Source organism: Equus quagga, chromosome 10 (assembly GCF_021613505.1).
Source record: "Equus quagga isolate Etosha38 chromosome 10, UCLA_HA_Equagga_1.0, whole genome shotgun sequence".
Lineage (NCBI taxonomy): Eukaryota > Metazoa > Chordata > Mammalia > Perissodactyla > Equidae > Equus > Equus quagga.
In genome coordinates, this window is record NC_060276.1 from 110,355,158 (window position 1) to 110,372,524 (window position 17,367).

Below are 17,367 nucleotides of genomic sequence, written 5' to 3' on the forward strand. Positions count from 1 at the left end.
CCCGGGGTTCGCTGGTTCAGATCCTGGGTGTGGACATGGCACCACTTGGCAAGCCATGCTGTGGTAGGCATCCCACATATAAAGTAGAGGAAGATGGGCACGGATGTTAGCTCAGGGCTAGTCTTCCTCAGCAAAAAGAGGAGGATTGGCGGCAGATGTTAACTCAGGGCTAATCTTCCTCAAAAAAAAAAAAAATAACATGCTTATCTTTGAAAAACAATCTACTGGAAGCAAATTTGTGATTTTTACATTGTCTTTTTATCCTAGGTGAAGTGTTTGTCTTAAACGATGGTGGAGAAGTTGATTTAGATCTGGGAAATTATGAACGATTCTTGGATATTAATCTTTATAAAGACAACAACATCACCACTGGGAAGATCTATCAGCATGTGATTAATAAAGAGAGGCGTGGCGATTACCTGGGGAAAACAGTACAAGGTATTATATTCCACAAACATTAGGGATCCCCGTGTGCTGAGTACCCACACCCTGCTCCAAATAGATGTGAACATGAGGAGGTTCCTGAGCTCTGCAAGTTTTAATCCTTTTCGGATCCCTGTGTTCTTTTCCTTTTCATTTTCCTCAAAGGTGTCAAATTCATCCTCCATGTTCCTGACTGTATTTTCTTCAGTCTTTTTTTCTTTTTTACTAATGCCATTGTTTCCCTTAGTCCATATATCTATTCTTCTCTCTCTTTAGCTTTTATTTATCAAATCCACGGAGAACCATTTATTCATCATTTTTACCTGATTGGGGTGCAGATTTATTTCGGTTTGGTTTTATCTGTCTTTTGTTTAATATTTCTTTTTCCACTTTTGTCTTGTATCTTTGCATGGATGATGATTGATGATTACTCCCCTTTGAAGAAGGACAGAGTTGGGGAGGGACTAAGGAATTGAACTGGAGTGGCAGGCAGCATGCTCTGACCCTTTTTTCACCAACCCTTTCCCCAGGGGGTATGATTCTCTTTTGTCTTAGAAGAGACCGTCCTCCCGCTCCCTCCTTGGGGCTGCCTCTGAAGTCTTGTATTCATACGTTCCTCCATGGTAGGGTAAAGGCGATAGTTCCCCATCCTCTTTAAATCACTTTCATGTTGGAACCAGCTGAGAAGGAGACAGAAGAGTCGGACAGATGGTGATGAAAGATTAGTTAAATTATTCCTAAAACTGGATTGTTGGCTTTGATCTCAGCCACAACTGTGCTTTCTAATAGTTTTCCCCCAAGTGTAGGTTTTGGGAAGACCTGCGGGAGGGAGACTTGCAGCCTCACACCTGCCACATCCCAACATTGGGAAGAGGGCAAGGCCCCAGAAAGGAGCCGGGGCTGGGCATGCGCAGTGTGTCGTTCCAAATGCACTAGTCAGAGGCGACTTCCTCCCGCCTCGAGAGAGTGGCAGGTGCAAGATGGAGCAGGTGACAGATGCTCCTTTGCCTCAGCTTCCCAGAGGCCACGTTCCTGCTTCGTGCATCACATTAGGTTAGTTGGCTGCACCCAGTTGCTATGCACCCGTGAGGATGTCACCTTTTGGTCTTTTCAGCTGAGATTAGCTGCAGGCCTGCTCACACCCAAGGGACCCCTGGGCCTCATGCACTTGCTGACATTCACCTTTTGGCCTCTTCAGCTGACATTAGCAGCCGTAGGCCTCTGGTCAGCATGCAGGCCTTGTCTACACTCTCTCAGTGGACCCCTCCCCACTCACTAGTGGGCTACCCAGGGTCTCCTGGGCTGGACCACTCTGCATCCTTCTTCCCCGTGGAGTCCTGCATTCAGCACCCTTGGCAGCCTTCCTTGCACAGTTTTTCGTTGGTATTATAGGTGCTTTCTGGTTGCATTGAAGATGGCCTCTGTTTCTTGTTCTCTTTGATTTGTCAGTTTCAAGAGAAATGGCTTAACATTAAATGGCTAAACCTATGTTGCCTATATTAATTTCAGTGAGATGGATAATAACATGAGGACTGTAGCTTGTCTAATTTGCCAGGTGGCTTTCAGGTGGGAGGGCTAAAGACACTGATACATTCCTTTCTCATGACTATGACCTTGAAATAAGCTTTTGTGCTAATTATTACTTCTTTCTGCAGTTGTCCCTCACATTACTGATGCTGTCCAAGAGTGGGTTATGAATCAAGCCATGGTGCCTGTGGATGGTCATAAGGAAGAGCCCCAAATATGCGTTATTGAGGCAAGCATGGAACTTTTCTGTATAAACTTACGTTCTTCTGGGTTTTTAAGCATTTGATCTTCATTCATTCAGCAAATATGTACAGATGCCTCCTGTGTGCTGGACACTGGGCTAGGAGGTGGGATTATAGCCGGGAACGACATAGATGGTCCCTGCCCTTGTGGTCAGAAGTCAGTGGGCAAAATGGGTATTAAACAGGGTGAGTATTCCTGGGGTGGCTGTGTAGCAATTTGCATATGGAGACAGATGAATTGCAGAATGTGTTCTATCAAGGGCTATTTGAGAACTCTTTATAAAGTGCTTTGGAAGCATAGAGAGACTGAATTAGGGAAGTGTGATGGTAGAGGTGATTTGGAGGTGAGAACTGAGTATTAGCTGTTTAAAGAAAGAACATAGTATTGAACTTGCTACTTGTTCACTCCTTCCATTCCTCTCCATGTGCAGAATGAGAATAACATCCATGTCCTCCTTATGTAAATCTCAGTTGGCCTGATTGCCAGGCAGGACAGCCGAATAATGAATAGTTTCATTCCTAGAGGCAGACTGCCCAAGTTCACATTTCTGCCGTGACCCACCCCGAGCGGTGTATAGCTCAGTGGTTAAGAGTCTGAAGCCAGACTGCTCGGGTTTGTGGCCCAGCTGGGTCACTTCCCAGCTGGGCAACCTTGGACAAGTTTGCTTAACCTCTCTACACCTCACTTTACTCATCTGCTAAATGGCGATAGTGTTTTGAGGATTAAATAAGTCAATACATTCAGTGCTTAGAATGGTGTCAGATCTATAGTCAGTGCTCAAAAATTGTTAGCTGTTATTAAGATGCCTGTGTGATTTTTGGCAAAAGTCTTACTTCTCAAAGCTTCAATGTATTCATCTATAAGAATATGGTAATAATGTAATATTGTGGTGATAACAACAGGATTGTTGTGAGGATTAAATGAGATAATAAAAAGTACTTGGCAATGTCTGGCATTTAGGAAGTTCTGTATAAATGTGTTAGCTGTTATTATTGTCATCATTATCAGTGTTGACAGATAGATAGTATGCTATCCACAAGATCCATTTTGTTAATAGTAGAGCTGATAAACTTACCATAAATGTGCTGTGCTATCATATATTAACTATAGATTGTGTTACTGTAATAGTATGGCTGATAAACTTAATATAAATGTATAATATAAGTGTGCTATACGAAGTTTTCTTTCCCTTGATATTTCTTCCTTCACAACTTACAAGGAAAGAAGAGATGCTTTCTTCATCATTGTTTAAAATTGGAGTGTAACATAAGCACAGAAAAGTGCACATATCATAGATGTATAGCTTGATGAAGTTTTACAAAGTGAACATACCTGCATAACTAGGCTCACTTCCTTTAAAAAATAATTAATATCCAATACAGTGAATAGTTTGCAAGCAAACTGAGGCAATGGTAAAGACAAATAGTGTAAGAAAAGAGAAAGGCAGGTAAACGCTCCAGGAAGAATCGCACCTGATGTGAGAACGGAGCTGTAACCCGGGGCGGAGCTGGGCTCTCCAGTGAAGTCAACTTCCGTGGTTACTCTGTTTATTCATTTTCAGGTTTTAGAATCATTCCCCAAGATGCATCAGAGAAGCATTAAAAGCAGGGGTGTAAATGTCATCAGCTTTGAAAAGAGGATTCATGAGGTGGAGGGGGTGGAGGAGCGCTGGCAGGGGAAGGAAGGAGATAAGAACCTCATTTTACCCGTGAGGCATCTGCAGACACTGTTAGTAGTTGGCGGGGAAAGAAACAAAAGTATCTCAGGTTGGGAAAGTACCCAACAGAACTAACCATTGAGATGGGGATCTGGGGATGGGGGCATTTTCCCGGAAGAAGAATTGATCCCTGGCCCCAAAGTAATGGCTAATTTTCTAAATTTGAATGTGTTTATAACTTTTGAGTGATTTTTTTTTTCTTTCTTTTAGTTTTTGTAGGTAAAAGAATAGCCTTTTCTTAAGACTCTTAACTTTAATCACAGGAAAAGTTCCAAATGGTCATGTGTATGAATGTTTTTACCTTTTATTCTCTGATTTTGCTCTTTTATAAAAAAATTACATTTTTAATAATAATCACAAAAAAAGAGAAGAGGGAAACGTATTTTTTAAATGTAATTGAGCTGCTGCTGAACTTCATTAAAATATAGGCCTAGGGCCGGCTCGGTGGCGTAGTGCTTAAGTTTGTGTGCTCTGCTTCAGCAGCCTGGGGTTCGCAGGTTTGGATCCTGGGCGCAGACCTCCACACTGCTCATCACGCCATGCTGTGGTGGTGTCCCACATACAAGCTAGAGGAAGATTGGCGCAGATGTTAACTCAGCAACAATCTTCCTCAAGCAAAAAGAGGAAGATTGGCAATAGATGTTACCTCAGGGCCTATCTTCCTCACACAAAAAATATGTATATATAGGCCCAATTTGACCTTGGGATGAGCCTTCTTAACACTTCTTTTTTGTCTTCTCAGCTTTTCTAGCTATTGTTTTTGTTTGTTTGTTTTTGTTTTTTTCTTTTTTCTTTTCTTTTCTTTATTTTTATCTCTTTTTGTTCTTTTTTTAAAAAATTTTTTAAAATTTTCTTTCTATTCTCTTTAGCTATTGTTTTTTCAGAATCATCCCGAACAAAGCTTTTATGTTTCATTCTGAGGCCGGTGCACCTGATTGTCTTTGTCATCGTTATTCAGACTAATTGTTGAAGATTCCACTTGCACAATAAAGTCAAGAATTCTCAATGACATCTCAAATTAAACGGAAATTTCCATCTCAACAAACAACAGGCAAACATTTTAGGCCTGTACCTGCCATTTTTCTTTTTTTTTAATGTCTATGTTCTTTATTTTTAAAAATTCTGCTCTTGAATTGACTTGTCTGGCTTAACAAACATTAATTTAGCACTTAATATGTACTAGCCCCAATGATAGATGCTAGGGATGTGAGGGCGAATGTGATCAGACTCCTGCTCATCAGGCAGGACTCATCGTCTCCAATTTTTAATTTCATGGAAACACAGAAACTGTGACACACTGTCCCCAGCAAAACTTCTTCTCCATATAACCCTAATGTTTATATTTGCTTATTCTACCCTAGATCAGGCATCCTTTTGTGTTTGTTTTAAGTTGTGCTCAATATTTGTGTTTGTGCATGACTTAAGCTTTCAAAGAAGGACTGCCAAAGCTGATTTTTAGTTTTTAAGCATGTAGAAGCTGTTGAAAAATCTCCAAAGCCTTTTTGCAGGTAAGGCCTAGACTTCTCAGACTGGTGAGCTGACAGGCTTTATTCATATTACTACAGGTCATCTAAGCATGAACCTGAAATAAGATATGCCTGGCTTAAAGGCCTGGCTTTTTTTTTCCCCCAAAAGAAAACTTCTTTCCTTTTATGTTTTATTTAAAATTTTTTTCCAGTTTTTTTGAGGTATAATTGACATATAACATTGTATTAGATTTAGGTGTACAACATAATGATTATATATATGTATATATTGTGAAGTGATCACCACAGTAGAGTCAATAGACATCTATTGCCTCACATAGTTATAAGGTTTTTCTTGTGTGAGAACTTTTAAGATTTACTCTCTTAGCAACTTTCAGATAAGACTCCTTTCCTTAAAGGCAAAACGGACATTGCACAGCTCATACATTTGCTGCTGCTTCAATTTCAGTTTTGGATAGGTCTTAAAATATTGTTATGGGGGATATTTTCCCTGTTGTGCAAGGAAGTAATCCACTTAGGCCTATTCTAGTGGTAACGGTGAAAGTTTCTGATCACACTGATGGTGATGAGGAGCCAGAGGGGTCTTAATGGGACCTTCCAAATTGGCCGAGAGAATGCAGTACCACTGTCGGCCATGTGAGGGCAGAAGCGGATAACGTTGAAAGTTTTTGCCTCCTTTTTCGGATTCACTCTTGACGCCCAGATGGCCCTCTACGCGTTAGTATAAGTGCAGACCTTTTTTTCCTAAAAAATTGTTTTCCCCATTAGATTCTGGTGCACTGTAGTTAGTGGGTGCTTACATCCCTCACCCTCTGCCAGTTTCCTTTCCTGGTTGCAGGTGATATTTCTTGGATTTTCATAATTAACTTTGTCATTCTCTTACAGAATGATCATTTATTTCTATCTGTTCCATACCCAGGAAACTTGAATTTTAATTATGTTTTGTTATCTGAGTTAAAGTTAGTAAAGAATAATTTCTTCTGTAGCAATGTAATCCTGAGACTTCTTAGTTTTATTCCATTGTAATTATGGTAATAGGTACTAGAACACTGTTACCTAGAGCTTATATTGAATTTCGAGACCATTCTGTCCTATCCTGACCACTAACCTAAACTGCCAGTGCTGCGGGCAGGGCTCTGGGCTTGTGCTGGAGCTATGACAGGCACATTCCTGCCCTCGTGAGGCTTACAGCCTGGGTAGGGTAGAGAGACAGGAAACAAAGACTCCAGTAAAATGATGGCACCTGTGCTAAGTTACCAGGCAGGGTCCAGACGGGATGCTGTGATAGTGAGCAGCGGGAGCGAGGCTGCTTTCGGCAGGTGGTCAAGCTTGGGCTTTCTGAAGGGGACACAGCTCCCAGGCTGAAGGATAAAGAGGGGATAGATGTAGATGAAGAAGGAGGGTAGGAGGGCTTAAGGGGCACGAAGGAAGAGCGTGGCCCACCTGAGGACCTGAAAGTCCAGTGGGGCTGAAGCACAGAGAGCGGGAGGTGGGGAGTGTGGGAGTAGAGGGGCGGAAAGGCGGAGGTGGGGGCATGAGATGAGATTAGGGAGCTGTGCAAAGACCAGATCATGTAGGGCCTTTTGTTGGCTGCATAAAGGAGTTTTGATTTTATTTCTAGTGAAGCAGTGAGCCACTGACAGGTCTGAGCACTGGAGAGACGTACTCTGAGTTTTTATAATGTCACTCTGCTGGTGGGTGACAAATGGTTTGGTTGTAGAGCAGCAGAGGGTGGAAGCTGGGAGGCCATTTAGATGGGGGTCAGCAAACTTTTTCTGTAGAGGGCCAGAGAGTAAATATGTTTAGCTTTGCGGGTCAGAGAGCCCCTGTCACAACTACTCAACTCTGCCATTGTAGTATGAGAGCAGCCACAGGCAATCTGTGGTCATAGCTGTGTGCCAGTAAAACTTTATATATAAAAACAGGCAGCAGGCCATAGTTTGCCACCCCCTGGTTTAGATTATTGCAGTAATCCCAGCAAAAGATGGTGCTGGCTTGAGTGTCTAGAGTGGTAGCAGTGGAGATAGAGAGGGGTGGAGAGATTTGCAAGAGGTTTCGGAGGTGTGACCCACTGGACTGGGTTAAGTGAGGAAAAGGAAGGCTCGAGGATGATTTGCAGGCCTCCAGCATGAACCAGTTAGTGGGAAGAGATGCTATTTGCTGAGATGAGGAAGCCTCTGGAGAAACAGGCCCAGGGGTTGGGGGACCAGGAGTTTAGTTTGGGACATGGTACGTTTGAGTAATTGTTGAGCCATCCAAGGTTTCAAGGATGAGTTGGCTCCAAAGCCCAATCACACTGGAAAGAGAGGTCAGGGTTCAAAGTAGATTTCGGACCCGATTAGGTAGCTGAAGCCACAGAAGATGGTGAATTCTGGGACAGGGCCCACCACGATGTCTTCCTCCACCACACCCAGATCATTCCACTTGGTGCTTACCTTTTCCTCTTTTTTTTTTTTTTTTAAAGATTTTATTTTTTCCTTTTTCTCCCCAAAGCCCCCCGGTACATAGTTGTATATTCTTCGTTGTGCGTCCTTCTAGTTGTGGCATGTGGGACAATGCCTCAACGTGGTTTGATGAGCAGTGCCATGTCTGCGCCCAAGATTCAAACTGACGAAACACTGGGCCGCCTGCAGCGGAGCTCGCAAACTTAACCACTCGGCCACGGGGCCAGCCCCTACCTTTTCCTCTTGATTATTGTTCTTTAGCTGTGCCCTATTTTCCTTGCTAAATTCTGAGCTCCTTAGCAGCGCATTATCTTAAATTCTTCCCAATATCGCATTTATCATGTTGAGCGTATAGTAGTTGCTCAAATGCTAGAGAATTAATTTTAAAATCTGTGTGATAATCTTTAAGGATTTAAATATGGTGAAGAGGAATGGGTTAAGGTGAATTTTATCATAGTCAAAAGTAAAATGCTTAAGTAACTTTATTGGAAGCACACTGTAAATTAAGTTAACATTTACCGAAGGATTACACTGTCAGGAATATTCTCGAGGGCTTTTGGTACTACTTGTTTCAGAAAGCTACATGTTTAAATAGTAGTGATTTAATTCCAGTAGTACCGCCATTGTGAGGAGACAGTTCAGATGCACGCAGGTGTGTGTGTGTGTTCACGCAGAGAGAGAGAATGCTCACTATTTCTCACCAGGCAGAGCCAGGTGGCTCTCACCATTCTCCTAGTGTCACTAGATTCGAATTCTACCTTCCAGCAGGACCACTGGTAGAAACTGGCTGATCTCACTCCTCTGTGGTGTACATTCTGGATCTGTCTATCTGCTTATGAATTCCCTTCTCTTTTCTTAAAGCCTTCCTTTTTTTTTTTTTTAAACATTTTCAATCTTGGTGAGATGAAAGGTTGACAGCCTTATAATGATCCCCCATTTTTTGGGGGGGATTTACTAGTCTGTAAAATCCAAGTGAATCAATGACAGCATGATATATTTACTTAACTTACTCCCTATCTCTGCACAACAAGCTGATTGATCTTATAAACATGGGAATCAGATCATTCTTAAAGTTCTCCTTGACCTTGCTTTCTCCTCCCTTCTTAGCACTCTGCTTACTCTCTTAGAGGTTTTCCTGGCTATGTAATACTCCGTCCATTTCTTCATATTTTACTTTCTAGTCTCCATTTTCTCTTCTCTTTGTTTCATCTCCCTCTTAAACGTACAGTGCTTTTCTTGTTCATTCTTAACAGCTTTAGTGAGGTTTATATATCATAAATTTCACCTGCTTTAAGTGTACAATTCAGGGATTTTTAGTATATTTACAAACTTCTTGTGCAACCGTCAGACTTCAGTTCTTATGCTTAGTTTATTAAGAATTTTTCTGTTCGTCTGTGTACTGTGGAAGATCACTTGTGTCTTTTTTTTTCCATTCTCAGCTGGGTGGCACCATTGGAGACATTGAAGGAATGCCATTTGTGGAAGCGTTCAGACAATTCCAGTTTAAAGCAAAAAGAGAGAATTTCTGTAATATCCATGTTAGCCTTGTCCCACAGGTGAGCTTTCCAGATAGGTATGTGGACAGCAACTTCTGTAAGTCTTCCCATGATTTTCTATTTATTCCACATTTTAAACTAGGGAGCCATTCATTCTCCAGAAGAGCTAGATGTGCAGTGTACTGACAGTGACCCGTTGCTTTCCAGCCCAGTGCTACTGGAGAACAAAAAACCAAACCCACACAAAACAGTGTCCGTGCGCTGAGGGGCTTAGGCCTGTCTCCAGATCTGGTGAGTTAAGGAGAGTGGGTAAGTTGCTTGGAGTAGGACCTCCGTTTTTTAATCTATAACATCATCTAAGTCCTTTCTTGCTCTCAAATGCTTCCTAGGGCATTGAGCTTTTTGTATCTGGGAGCCAGGGAAGGCTTATTCTCTCATCCTCCAGTGTCGCTCCTCACATTTCTAAATGGCTATCTGTTCTTCTCCAGGCCCTCATTTGATTGGCCACATTGACACCTGGCCAAGTGCAATGTCCTGTCATTTGTATAGTCCCTGGGTCCTTTAGAGTGAGGTGGGACCCTGGAGGTTTCCCTGTGACCCTGCCAAGATGGGCTGTCACTGCTCTCATTTATAGCAGAGAATCCGGTTATCCCCAGTAGTCTAAGTCAGGGTTGGCAAATAAGGGCCTGCAGGCCTGCTGCCTGCAAATAAAGTTTTATTGGAACATCTATTGTTTACATTTCTCTATGGCTGCCTCGGCACTGCAACGGTGAAGTTGAGTGGTCAGGACAGTGACTGCATGACCTGCAAAACCTAAACTTTTTACCATCTGGCCCTTTAGAGATAAACTTTGCCAACCCTTGATCTTGCTCTGATCTTGTATTTTTAGAGGAGTAACATTTGTGAGCTTTGATTCTATTCACGAGAGGCACCTTGACATTTCGAGTTCTTACTGGTCGATTTGAGTTGAGTTTGATTTTATTTATATTAGTGCTCAGCCTCATTTCTAATCGTCCAGTGGAATGCCTGGAAGGAACAGGCACATACTTGGTCAAGTCTCTTGTAGCAAAAAGAGATTAATATAGGGTCCTCCTGAGAACGAGTGGTGGCATCAATAGCCTGGTTCCCGTTTGCTGACCTGTGCCTAACTGACTTTGACAGATTGTCTGCCGAAGTTCAACGCCCATCGAAATGGCTGTGAAGGAAAAGATTTCTATGTTTTGTCACGTGAACCCTGAACAGGTTAGTGCTGCTCTTTAGATTTTATTGCCTTGCAGGCACTTCTGCTGATGCCAACGTTTTGTATCTCTTAAATTATCATATTACTTTTCATGGCGTTTATGAAAGCTTTGGGAGATTCATATCCAACCATGGCTCACTTGCCCTTCAGTGAACGATCTGGAGACTCCTGATTCCTCAGATTGATTGCATGTTTCTTTGCATAATCACTCTTTAAGTTATAGGTATAAAACCGGGTGGGCTTTTTAACTTACAGTCAAGTCTCTGGAGAGAGAACCATGTGAAGCCTGCTTATTGTCTTTTTATCTTGTCTTTCCAGGACACTTACTGCTTTCACTGCGATTTCTCCTTTGTACGTGTTACAGCTTAACTCGCCCCAGACCACACAGTACATCGACATTCACACTGTCACTTCTGATTACATCAGTGCCTCAGTTCAATTCATCGTTACAGAAACTGCACTGTGATTTGGGCTCAGGTCCTCTGTCCTGCAAGACTTTCCACCTGGGCATCTGAGAGCCAGCTTTTCCTTTTTCTTTCATTCTCTTATCTCTGTCTCTTGTTTGCAATAAGGCTCAGGTGCAAGGGATCGGAGTTGGCTATAGTTTAAAAAGTGGTATGAATGGTGTGCAGGAAAAGGGTGAGGTTCCCCAGAAACCTTTTGTTTTCTTTAGTTTAGCTCTGGGTTCTCAGAAGCCTAAAAGCCATCTAATGGGATTTCTGCATCTCCCTCCTGCCCAATGCTTCAGGTCAGTGCGCAAGGCTGAACCACTTTGAAAAATATGATGGCAGGTTTAAAGGACTCTCCTGTATTTGTATGTCATCAAGCCATTTTGAGTTTGTTCGGTTGTTTTTTTGTACCCTTCCTATTCGTAAATACTACTTCGTGTGGGTATTAAATAACTATAACCCAGTTTCCGGAATAGAAGGATACATCTTTTAGAGTTGGGTTGCTTAGAGCTCTGAGAACAGAAGAGATAGTCCAAACTTTTGACCACGTGGAGTCTATTTTCTATATAACTATAGATTCTGAAGAATGCTCTATCCCATCAGTCCACAGGCTAGTTGATTAGCCATTTTTCAGCCCATCGTTTTTTCTTGTATGAGGCAGTGCTCCCATTTCTTAGTTCCTAGTGAACTTGCGTTTAGAGCTCCTCTCCTCTGGATTGCTGAGGGGGGGATGGAGGGTCGGAGGTGTCTCTGTGGATGTGGTCCGTTACCATGCTATTTGAAAAAAATATCTCTCTGGCCTGGAGGATAAATAAGTAAATAGCTTCATACTCCATGCCTTCCACTATGGGAGTTGTGACTGTCCAGAGATTTCGTTTGAATTAGTAATTGGGATGAAGCCTCAATTCAGTGACATCTCAGCACTTTGAATTGCATTGGCGAATGCACAAGTGAGACACGATAGTCTTAAGTGGCAAGTTGGCTTTGTCCAAATGGCTTAGGAACCCCTGGTTGGATAGCTATGGATTTGGGAAGACTGAACACATAGAGTTGGCAGAACATTTATTTAGGATGTGGCAGATCCTTAAATGCCTGCCAGTAGCCCCTTACATGTACTTGAGAGGGTGGTGAAAGCTCGTTAGAATAAGTGTGAAAAACAACCACACCACCTGGCATTTCAAGGAGCTCGTCTCCTCTCACAGGTGTAATTAACTTGACCATGTTCAATGTGTGCTTGTAAATTTACCCAAATGAAAGGAGCGGACAAAAGCAACTCCAGCAGCAGCAGCAACACCAAATGAATGAATAAGCAAACTGCATACCCACACTTAGAAGACAAGACGTGTGTATTCAATGCTACTCCTTTAACCTAGACTTAGAAGATGGTGCCCTGGGCCATGTGTCTTAGATATCAACAAATAAGGCACGCGTGTTTCAACACCAATTCTCTGACACCAGCTGGGAGTCCTGCAATTCAGCTTGGACACTAACTACCTGGAGTGAGTGTCAGACTCCACAGGTTTAAGGGCTTAGTCCTTTACAGGACTGCCTCCCACTTCAGATACCAGCCACGAGTTTCCAGTGTCCCCAAGCCACCCACACTTCTTCTTGGCTGAGTACAAATTTGGGGTTTCCCATAACCCTCTCAGTTTTAATAATTCTCTGGAATGACTCACAGAACTCAGGAAAGCACTGTATTTATGATTAGTTTTATTATAAAGGGTGCAAATGAACAGCCAGATGAAGAGATACATAGGGCAAGGTCTAGGAGAGTCCCCAATGCAAGAGCTTTTGTCCCTGTGGAGTCAGGGTTCACCACCCTCCTGGCATGTCTGTATATTCACCAACCAGGATGTTCCCTTGAGTCTCAATGTCCAGAGTTTTTATTGGGGTTTCATTGTGTAGGTATGATTGAGCAAATCATTGGTCCCATGATTGAACTCAATCTCTAGTTCCCATCCCCTCCCCAGAGGTCAGGTGGCTGACAGCTCCAGCCCTCTAATGACTTGGTTGGTTTTTCTGGTGACCAGTTCTCATCCTGAAGCCATCTAGGGGCTACCCTGAGTCACCTAATTAGCATAACAAAGAGACCCCTGTCACTCAGGAAATTTGAAAGGATTTTGAAGCTCTGTGCCAGGAACTGGGAACAAAGACCATATATATAATATTTTCTATTCTACCACAACATCCATGGTTCCGGAGGTAGAATAATGAGTTCAAAGTGTTTTATAATTGGATCAAACTAAGTTTGTGTTAATTTTGACTCTTATTAAAGTTGCTGGGTTCTTGGTTTTCTTCTCTCGGTATAAATAAATGGGCAGTCTCTCTTGAGTTTTGCCTCATCCTTGAATTCATTCTTGTGGCATATTTGAGTCATTCCACTTAAATATGGTGTTTTATCATCATTTATCAGGTCATATGTATCCATGATGTTTCTTCCACATACCGAGTGCCTGTGCTTTTGGAGGAACAAGGCATTGTTAAATATTTTAAAGAGAGATTGGATCTGCCTATTGGTGATTCTGCAAGTCATTTGCTTTTCAAGTGGAGAAATATGGCTGACAGGTACGTGAAAGGAATTACTAATGTAATCTTTAATAATTCTTGGGTTTGGGGGTAGGACTGAGATGTACCTTAAAGAGTACCTATTTAGCATTCAGCTTTCTGTATGTGTGTGTTTTGGTCTGAATATATCTAATGCTTTAGCACATTGGTAGAGTGTTTTGCTGTATTTTTTGAAGATTTCTGGGGCTCTGATTTTGCTCTGCTTAAACCAAGGTGAATTGAAGGAATTTAGATTCCAGATGATTTCTTTTTTAAATTCTGGGAGCTTTTTGATTTATTTATTAGTTTATTTCTTAGTTTCTGAATATTTTGAATGAAGGTTTTCTTTTGTTCTGTTTTGCTTTGTTTTTTTCCTAAAGATTGGCACCTGAGCTAACAACTGTTTCCAATCTTCTTTTTTTTTTCTTTTTCTCCCCAAATCCCCCCAGTACATAGTTGTATATTTTAGTTGTGAGTCCTTCTAGTTGTGCTATGTGGGACGCCACCTCAGCATGGCCTAATGAGTGGTGCCATATCCGCACCCAGGATCCGAACCTGCGAAACCCTGGGCCGCGGAAGCAGAGCACATGAACTTAACCACTCGGCCACGGGGTCGGCCCCAACTGTTTTGGTTGTTTTTTAAGATTTGGCTAACATTTCCCAAGAAAATCCTCTTGGATGGGAAGTTTTGGCTCTTATCATTGTTGTTCCATCCTGCAGTTATTAACTATCAGCATTGTTATAAAAACCCCTGATAGGTTTTAACTTTAAGACAATCATATTAATTTTAGCAAGGTTTGTCTAATTTGAAGTCATATGCAGATTAAATCCCCATCATCTGTTTTCTTTTACTAAATGTAGATGAGGTGGGAGTCCATAAAGGCCTGGCTGCCCGGCTTCTGGTGCGGCTTAGGTAGAGGCAGGAGGGGCGGCAGTTACAAAGGTGGGCTCTGGTGTTGCTAAGGAGTAGATCTTAAAAGTCCTCATCACAAGAAAAAAAAAAATTGGGGCCGGCCCTGTGGCCGAGTGGTAAAGTTTGCGTACTCTGCTTTGGTGGCCCAGGGTTTCACCATTTTGGATCCTGGGCACGGACATGGCACTGCTCATCAAGCCACGCTGAGGCGGCATCCCACATGCCACAACTAGAAGGACCCACAACTAAAAATATACAACTATGTACCGGGGGGCTTTGGGGAGAAAAAAGAAAAATAGAATCTTTAAAAAAATTGTAACACTGAGCAGTGATGGATGTTAACTAGACTTATTGTGGTCATTATTTTGTAATATATACATATATCGAATCATTATGTTGTACACTTGAAACTAATATAATGTTATACATCAATTATATCTCAATAAAAAATGCCGGAAGCTCAGGCCTCAGGCAACATGGCTTCAGACCCCAGCTCTCCCTCTTACTAGCTGTGTGAATTTGGGCAGATTACTTAACCTCTCTGGGCTTGTTCTCCCATCCATATATAACAGGGGGGTACTAGTGCCCACGTTACGGCAATTATGAGAGAAAACACATAAGGCCTTAACATCACATCAGGCACTAAGTATGGGTCACTGATGTCGGTTACAATAATTAAAATGATTTGATGGGACAAAATTGCTGACCTTTGGTAGATGACTAGTAGATTGAAGTTCTCTTGTCCTTTCACTTAAAAATTTGCACAGTGTTTTAGAATTTCTAGGGTAAGTAGAATCAGGAACAAAGTACAGTTTCTGACCTTAGGTACTCTAAGACCTGGAGATACAGTCAAGCCCCTGCCCTCCACACTGCTTAAGGAAGTAGTCACTTGGTAGGGCTGACCCTCTTTAAGCACTAGAAATTTTAATATTTTGACTCTTTTTATTGGAAGTCGTTCTAAATTGCACCCTATGCTTCTGTGCTTTTTAAAGCCAGTGTTTGGTCTTCATATTAGTTTCCTGTGGCTACTGTAACATATCGCCTCAAATGGATGGCTTAAAGCAACAGAAATTTGTTCTCTCGCAGTGGTCGAGGTCAGAAGTGCAAAATCAAGGCATCAGCAGGGTTGGTTCCTTCTGGAGGCTCTGAGGGAGAAACCGCTAACGCCATGCGTCTCTCCTAGCTTCTGAAGGCTGCTGGCCATCCTTGGTGTTCCTTGGCTTGTGGCTGCATGACTCCACTCTCTGCCTCTGTTATCTCACGGCCTTCTCTGTGTATTCTTTCCTTCTCTTCTTTTATAAGGATGCTTGTCTTTAGATTTAGGGCCCATTTTAATCCAGGATGATCTTATCCCAAGATCCTTAATTTAATTGCATCCACAAAGACCCTTTTTCTAGATATGCTCACATTCATAGGTTCTGGGGGACATATATTTTTTGGGGCGCCACTATTCAGCTCACCGCAGTCTTCAAACAAAGGGAGTATTGAACATCAGTCCCTCTGTGTCATGTTGGCTGTGATGTTGGTTCATTGGTAATGGTGGTCTGGAGTGTCCATTCTTTAGGCCCTGTCCCCTCAGTACAGCCTGTGGTGAGATACAAGGGAGGCAAACAGAGGTCAAAGGGCAGCCTTGATCCTGGAGGTCCAGTGCTGTTCAGAGGCTAGGGGTCCCTGGTTAAGCTGGATGGGAGAGCTTGCCTGAGACCTGAGGCCAAAGTGGGGACAACCCTGCCTCTTGGGGGACCTGCCTGTAGGGGGATGGGTATGCAAAGCAGACTCCTCATCTGCCTCCCACCAGCAGCTCACAGCGTTGTCAGTGGTCTGCCTCACACCCAGTTGATGGCTGAATGGAACGCCCAAGAGAGATGCTTGGCTGGTCTGGGCAGTGCTCCGTGAGCCTAGCCTGCAGGTCCAAGAGGGAGAGAGCACGAGGGGAGTGGGCTCAGGATATCTTCCTAGATGGCAGCTCTCTTCTTTGGTCCATGTGACTCGGTGAACTCACCTGTCCCACCCAGCTGATGAGTGACTCCTCCTCCCCTGGGAAGACCAGACATGAGTGAGTGGAAGAAGGAACTGGCGGTGTTGACTCCAGTCCTGCTTCCTTCCCAGGAGCAGAGCTGATGTCCCTTCATCAACGGGGGAGTGAAATTGGATGTGAGGGTTCAGCCCAGCTGCTGTGCTCAAATGTGGTTGTGATTGCCAGTTCCCACACGCCAGACACCGGGACAGGAAGCACTGACCTCTGCTGTCGTCTTGGAATCTTGGCTCGCTACCAACTTGCTTTGTTACCTGCGTCCTTTATGTAGTGCTGGGGTGAAACACAGGCAGCCACGCAATCTCCATAGCAACATAAAATTAAGTAGCAAGTTAAAGTCAGCAGCCTTCTCTCAGGTCTTTAGTCACTTTCCTGGAAAGTCACCTTTACTGTCAGTTTTGACTTCTCAGCTTCTTGTGCATTTTTTTCCTCCCAGACTGTTTGCAGCCACGTTTCTCTTGCATTCTTCACAGGTGTTGATATGAAAGAGAAATATTCCTCATCACGGTAACATTTTTGTTCTAAGGTGTTTGGGGAAGGGTTTGCTTCAAAGCCCTAAAACATCTTTAGCCCCGAGATCACATTTCCACATACTTAGTATCAGACCAGACATTTTTCATGTTCTTTGAAGAGATTTCCTGACAAAAGCAACAGTAAAGATTGTCTCTCTAATGGTAGAATGTGATTGAGCGTCTTATGTAGAATGGAATTTTCTCATAAAAGTGATCTAAATGGCTTGTAATATTTTAAACAGTTCCCTTAGCATCATTCTTCAGACATACCGTGAATAACCTGCCTTTCATGGGCCAGCTGGGAATGTAACAATTTTTAATGCAGACACGTTGAATA

The 17,367-nt window shown here is 42.8% G+C and overlaps 1 protein-coding gene across 4 annotated transcripts in view; it reads left to right on the forward strand.

The window, feature by feature from the left end:
* CTPS2 (CTP synthase 2) overlaps positions 1-17,367 on the forward strand; it is an 89,256-nt gene that overhangs the window by 10,521 nt on the left and 61,368 nt on the right. For all 4 annotated transcript variants that reach the window (XM_046674010.1, XM_046674013.1, XM_046674011.1 and 1 more), the window contains exons 3-8: positions 268-438; positions 2,079-2,179; positions 9,281-9,397; positions 9,545-9,628; positions 10,499-10,579; positions 13,440-13,591. In XM_046674010.1, the coding sequence (XP_046529966.1) occupies positions 268-438; positions 2,079-2,179; positions 9,281-9,397; positions 9,545-9,628; positions 10,499-10,579; positions 13,440-13,591 (706 nt within the window). The remainder of the gene's footprint in view (positions 1-267; positions 439-2,078; positions 2,180-9,280; positions 9,398-9,544; positions 9,629-10,498; positions 10,580-13,439; positions 13,592-17,367) is intronic.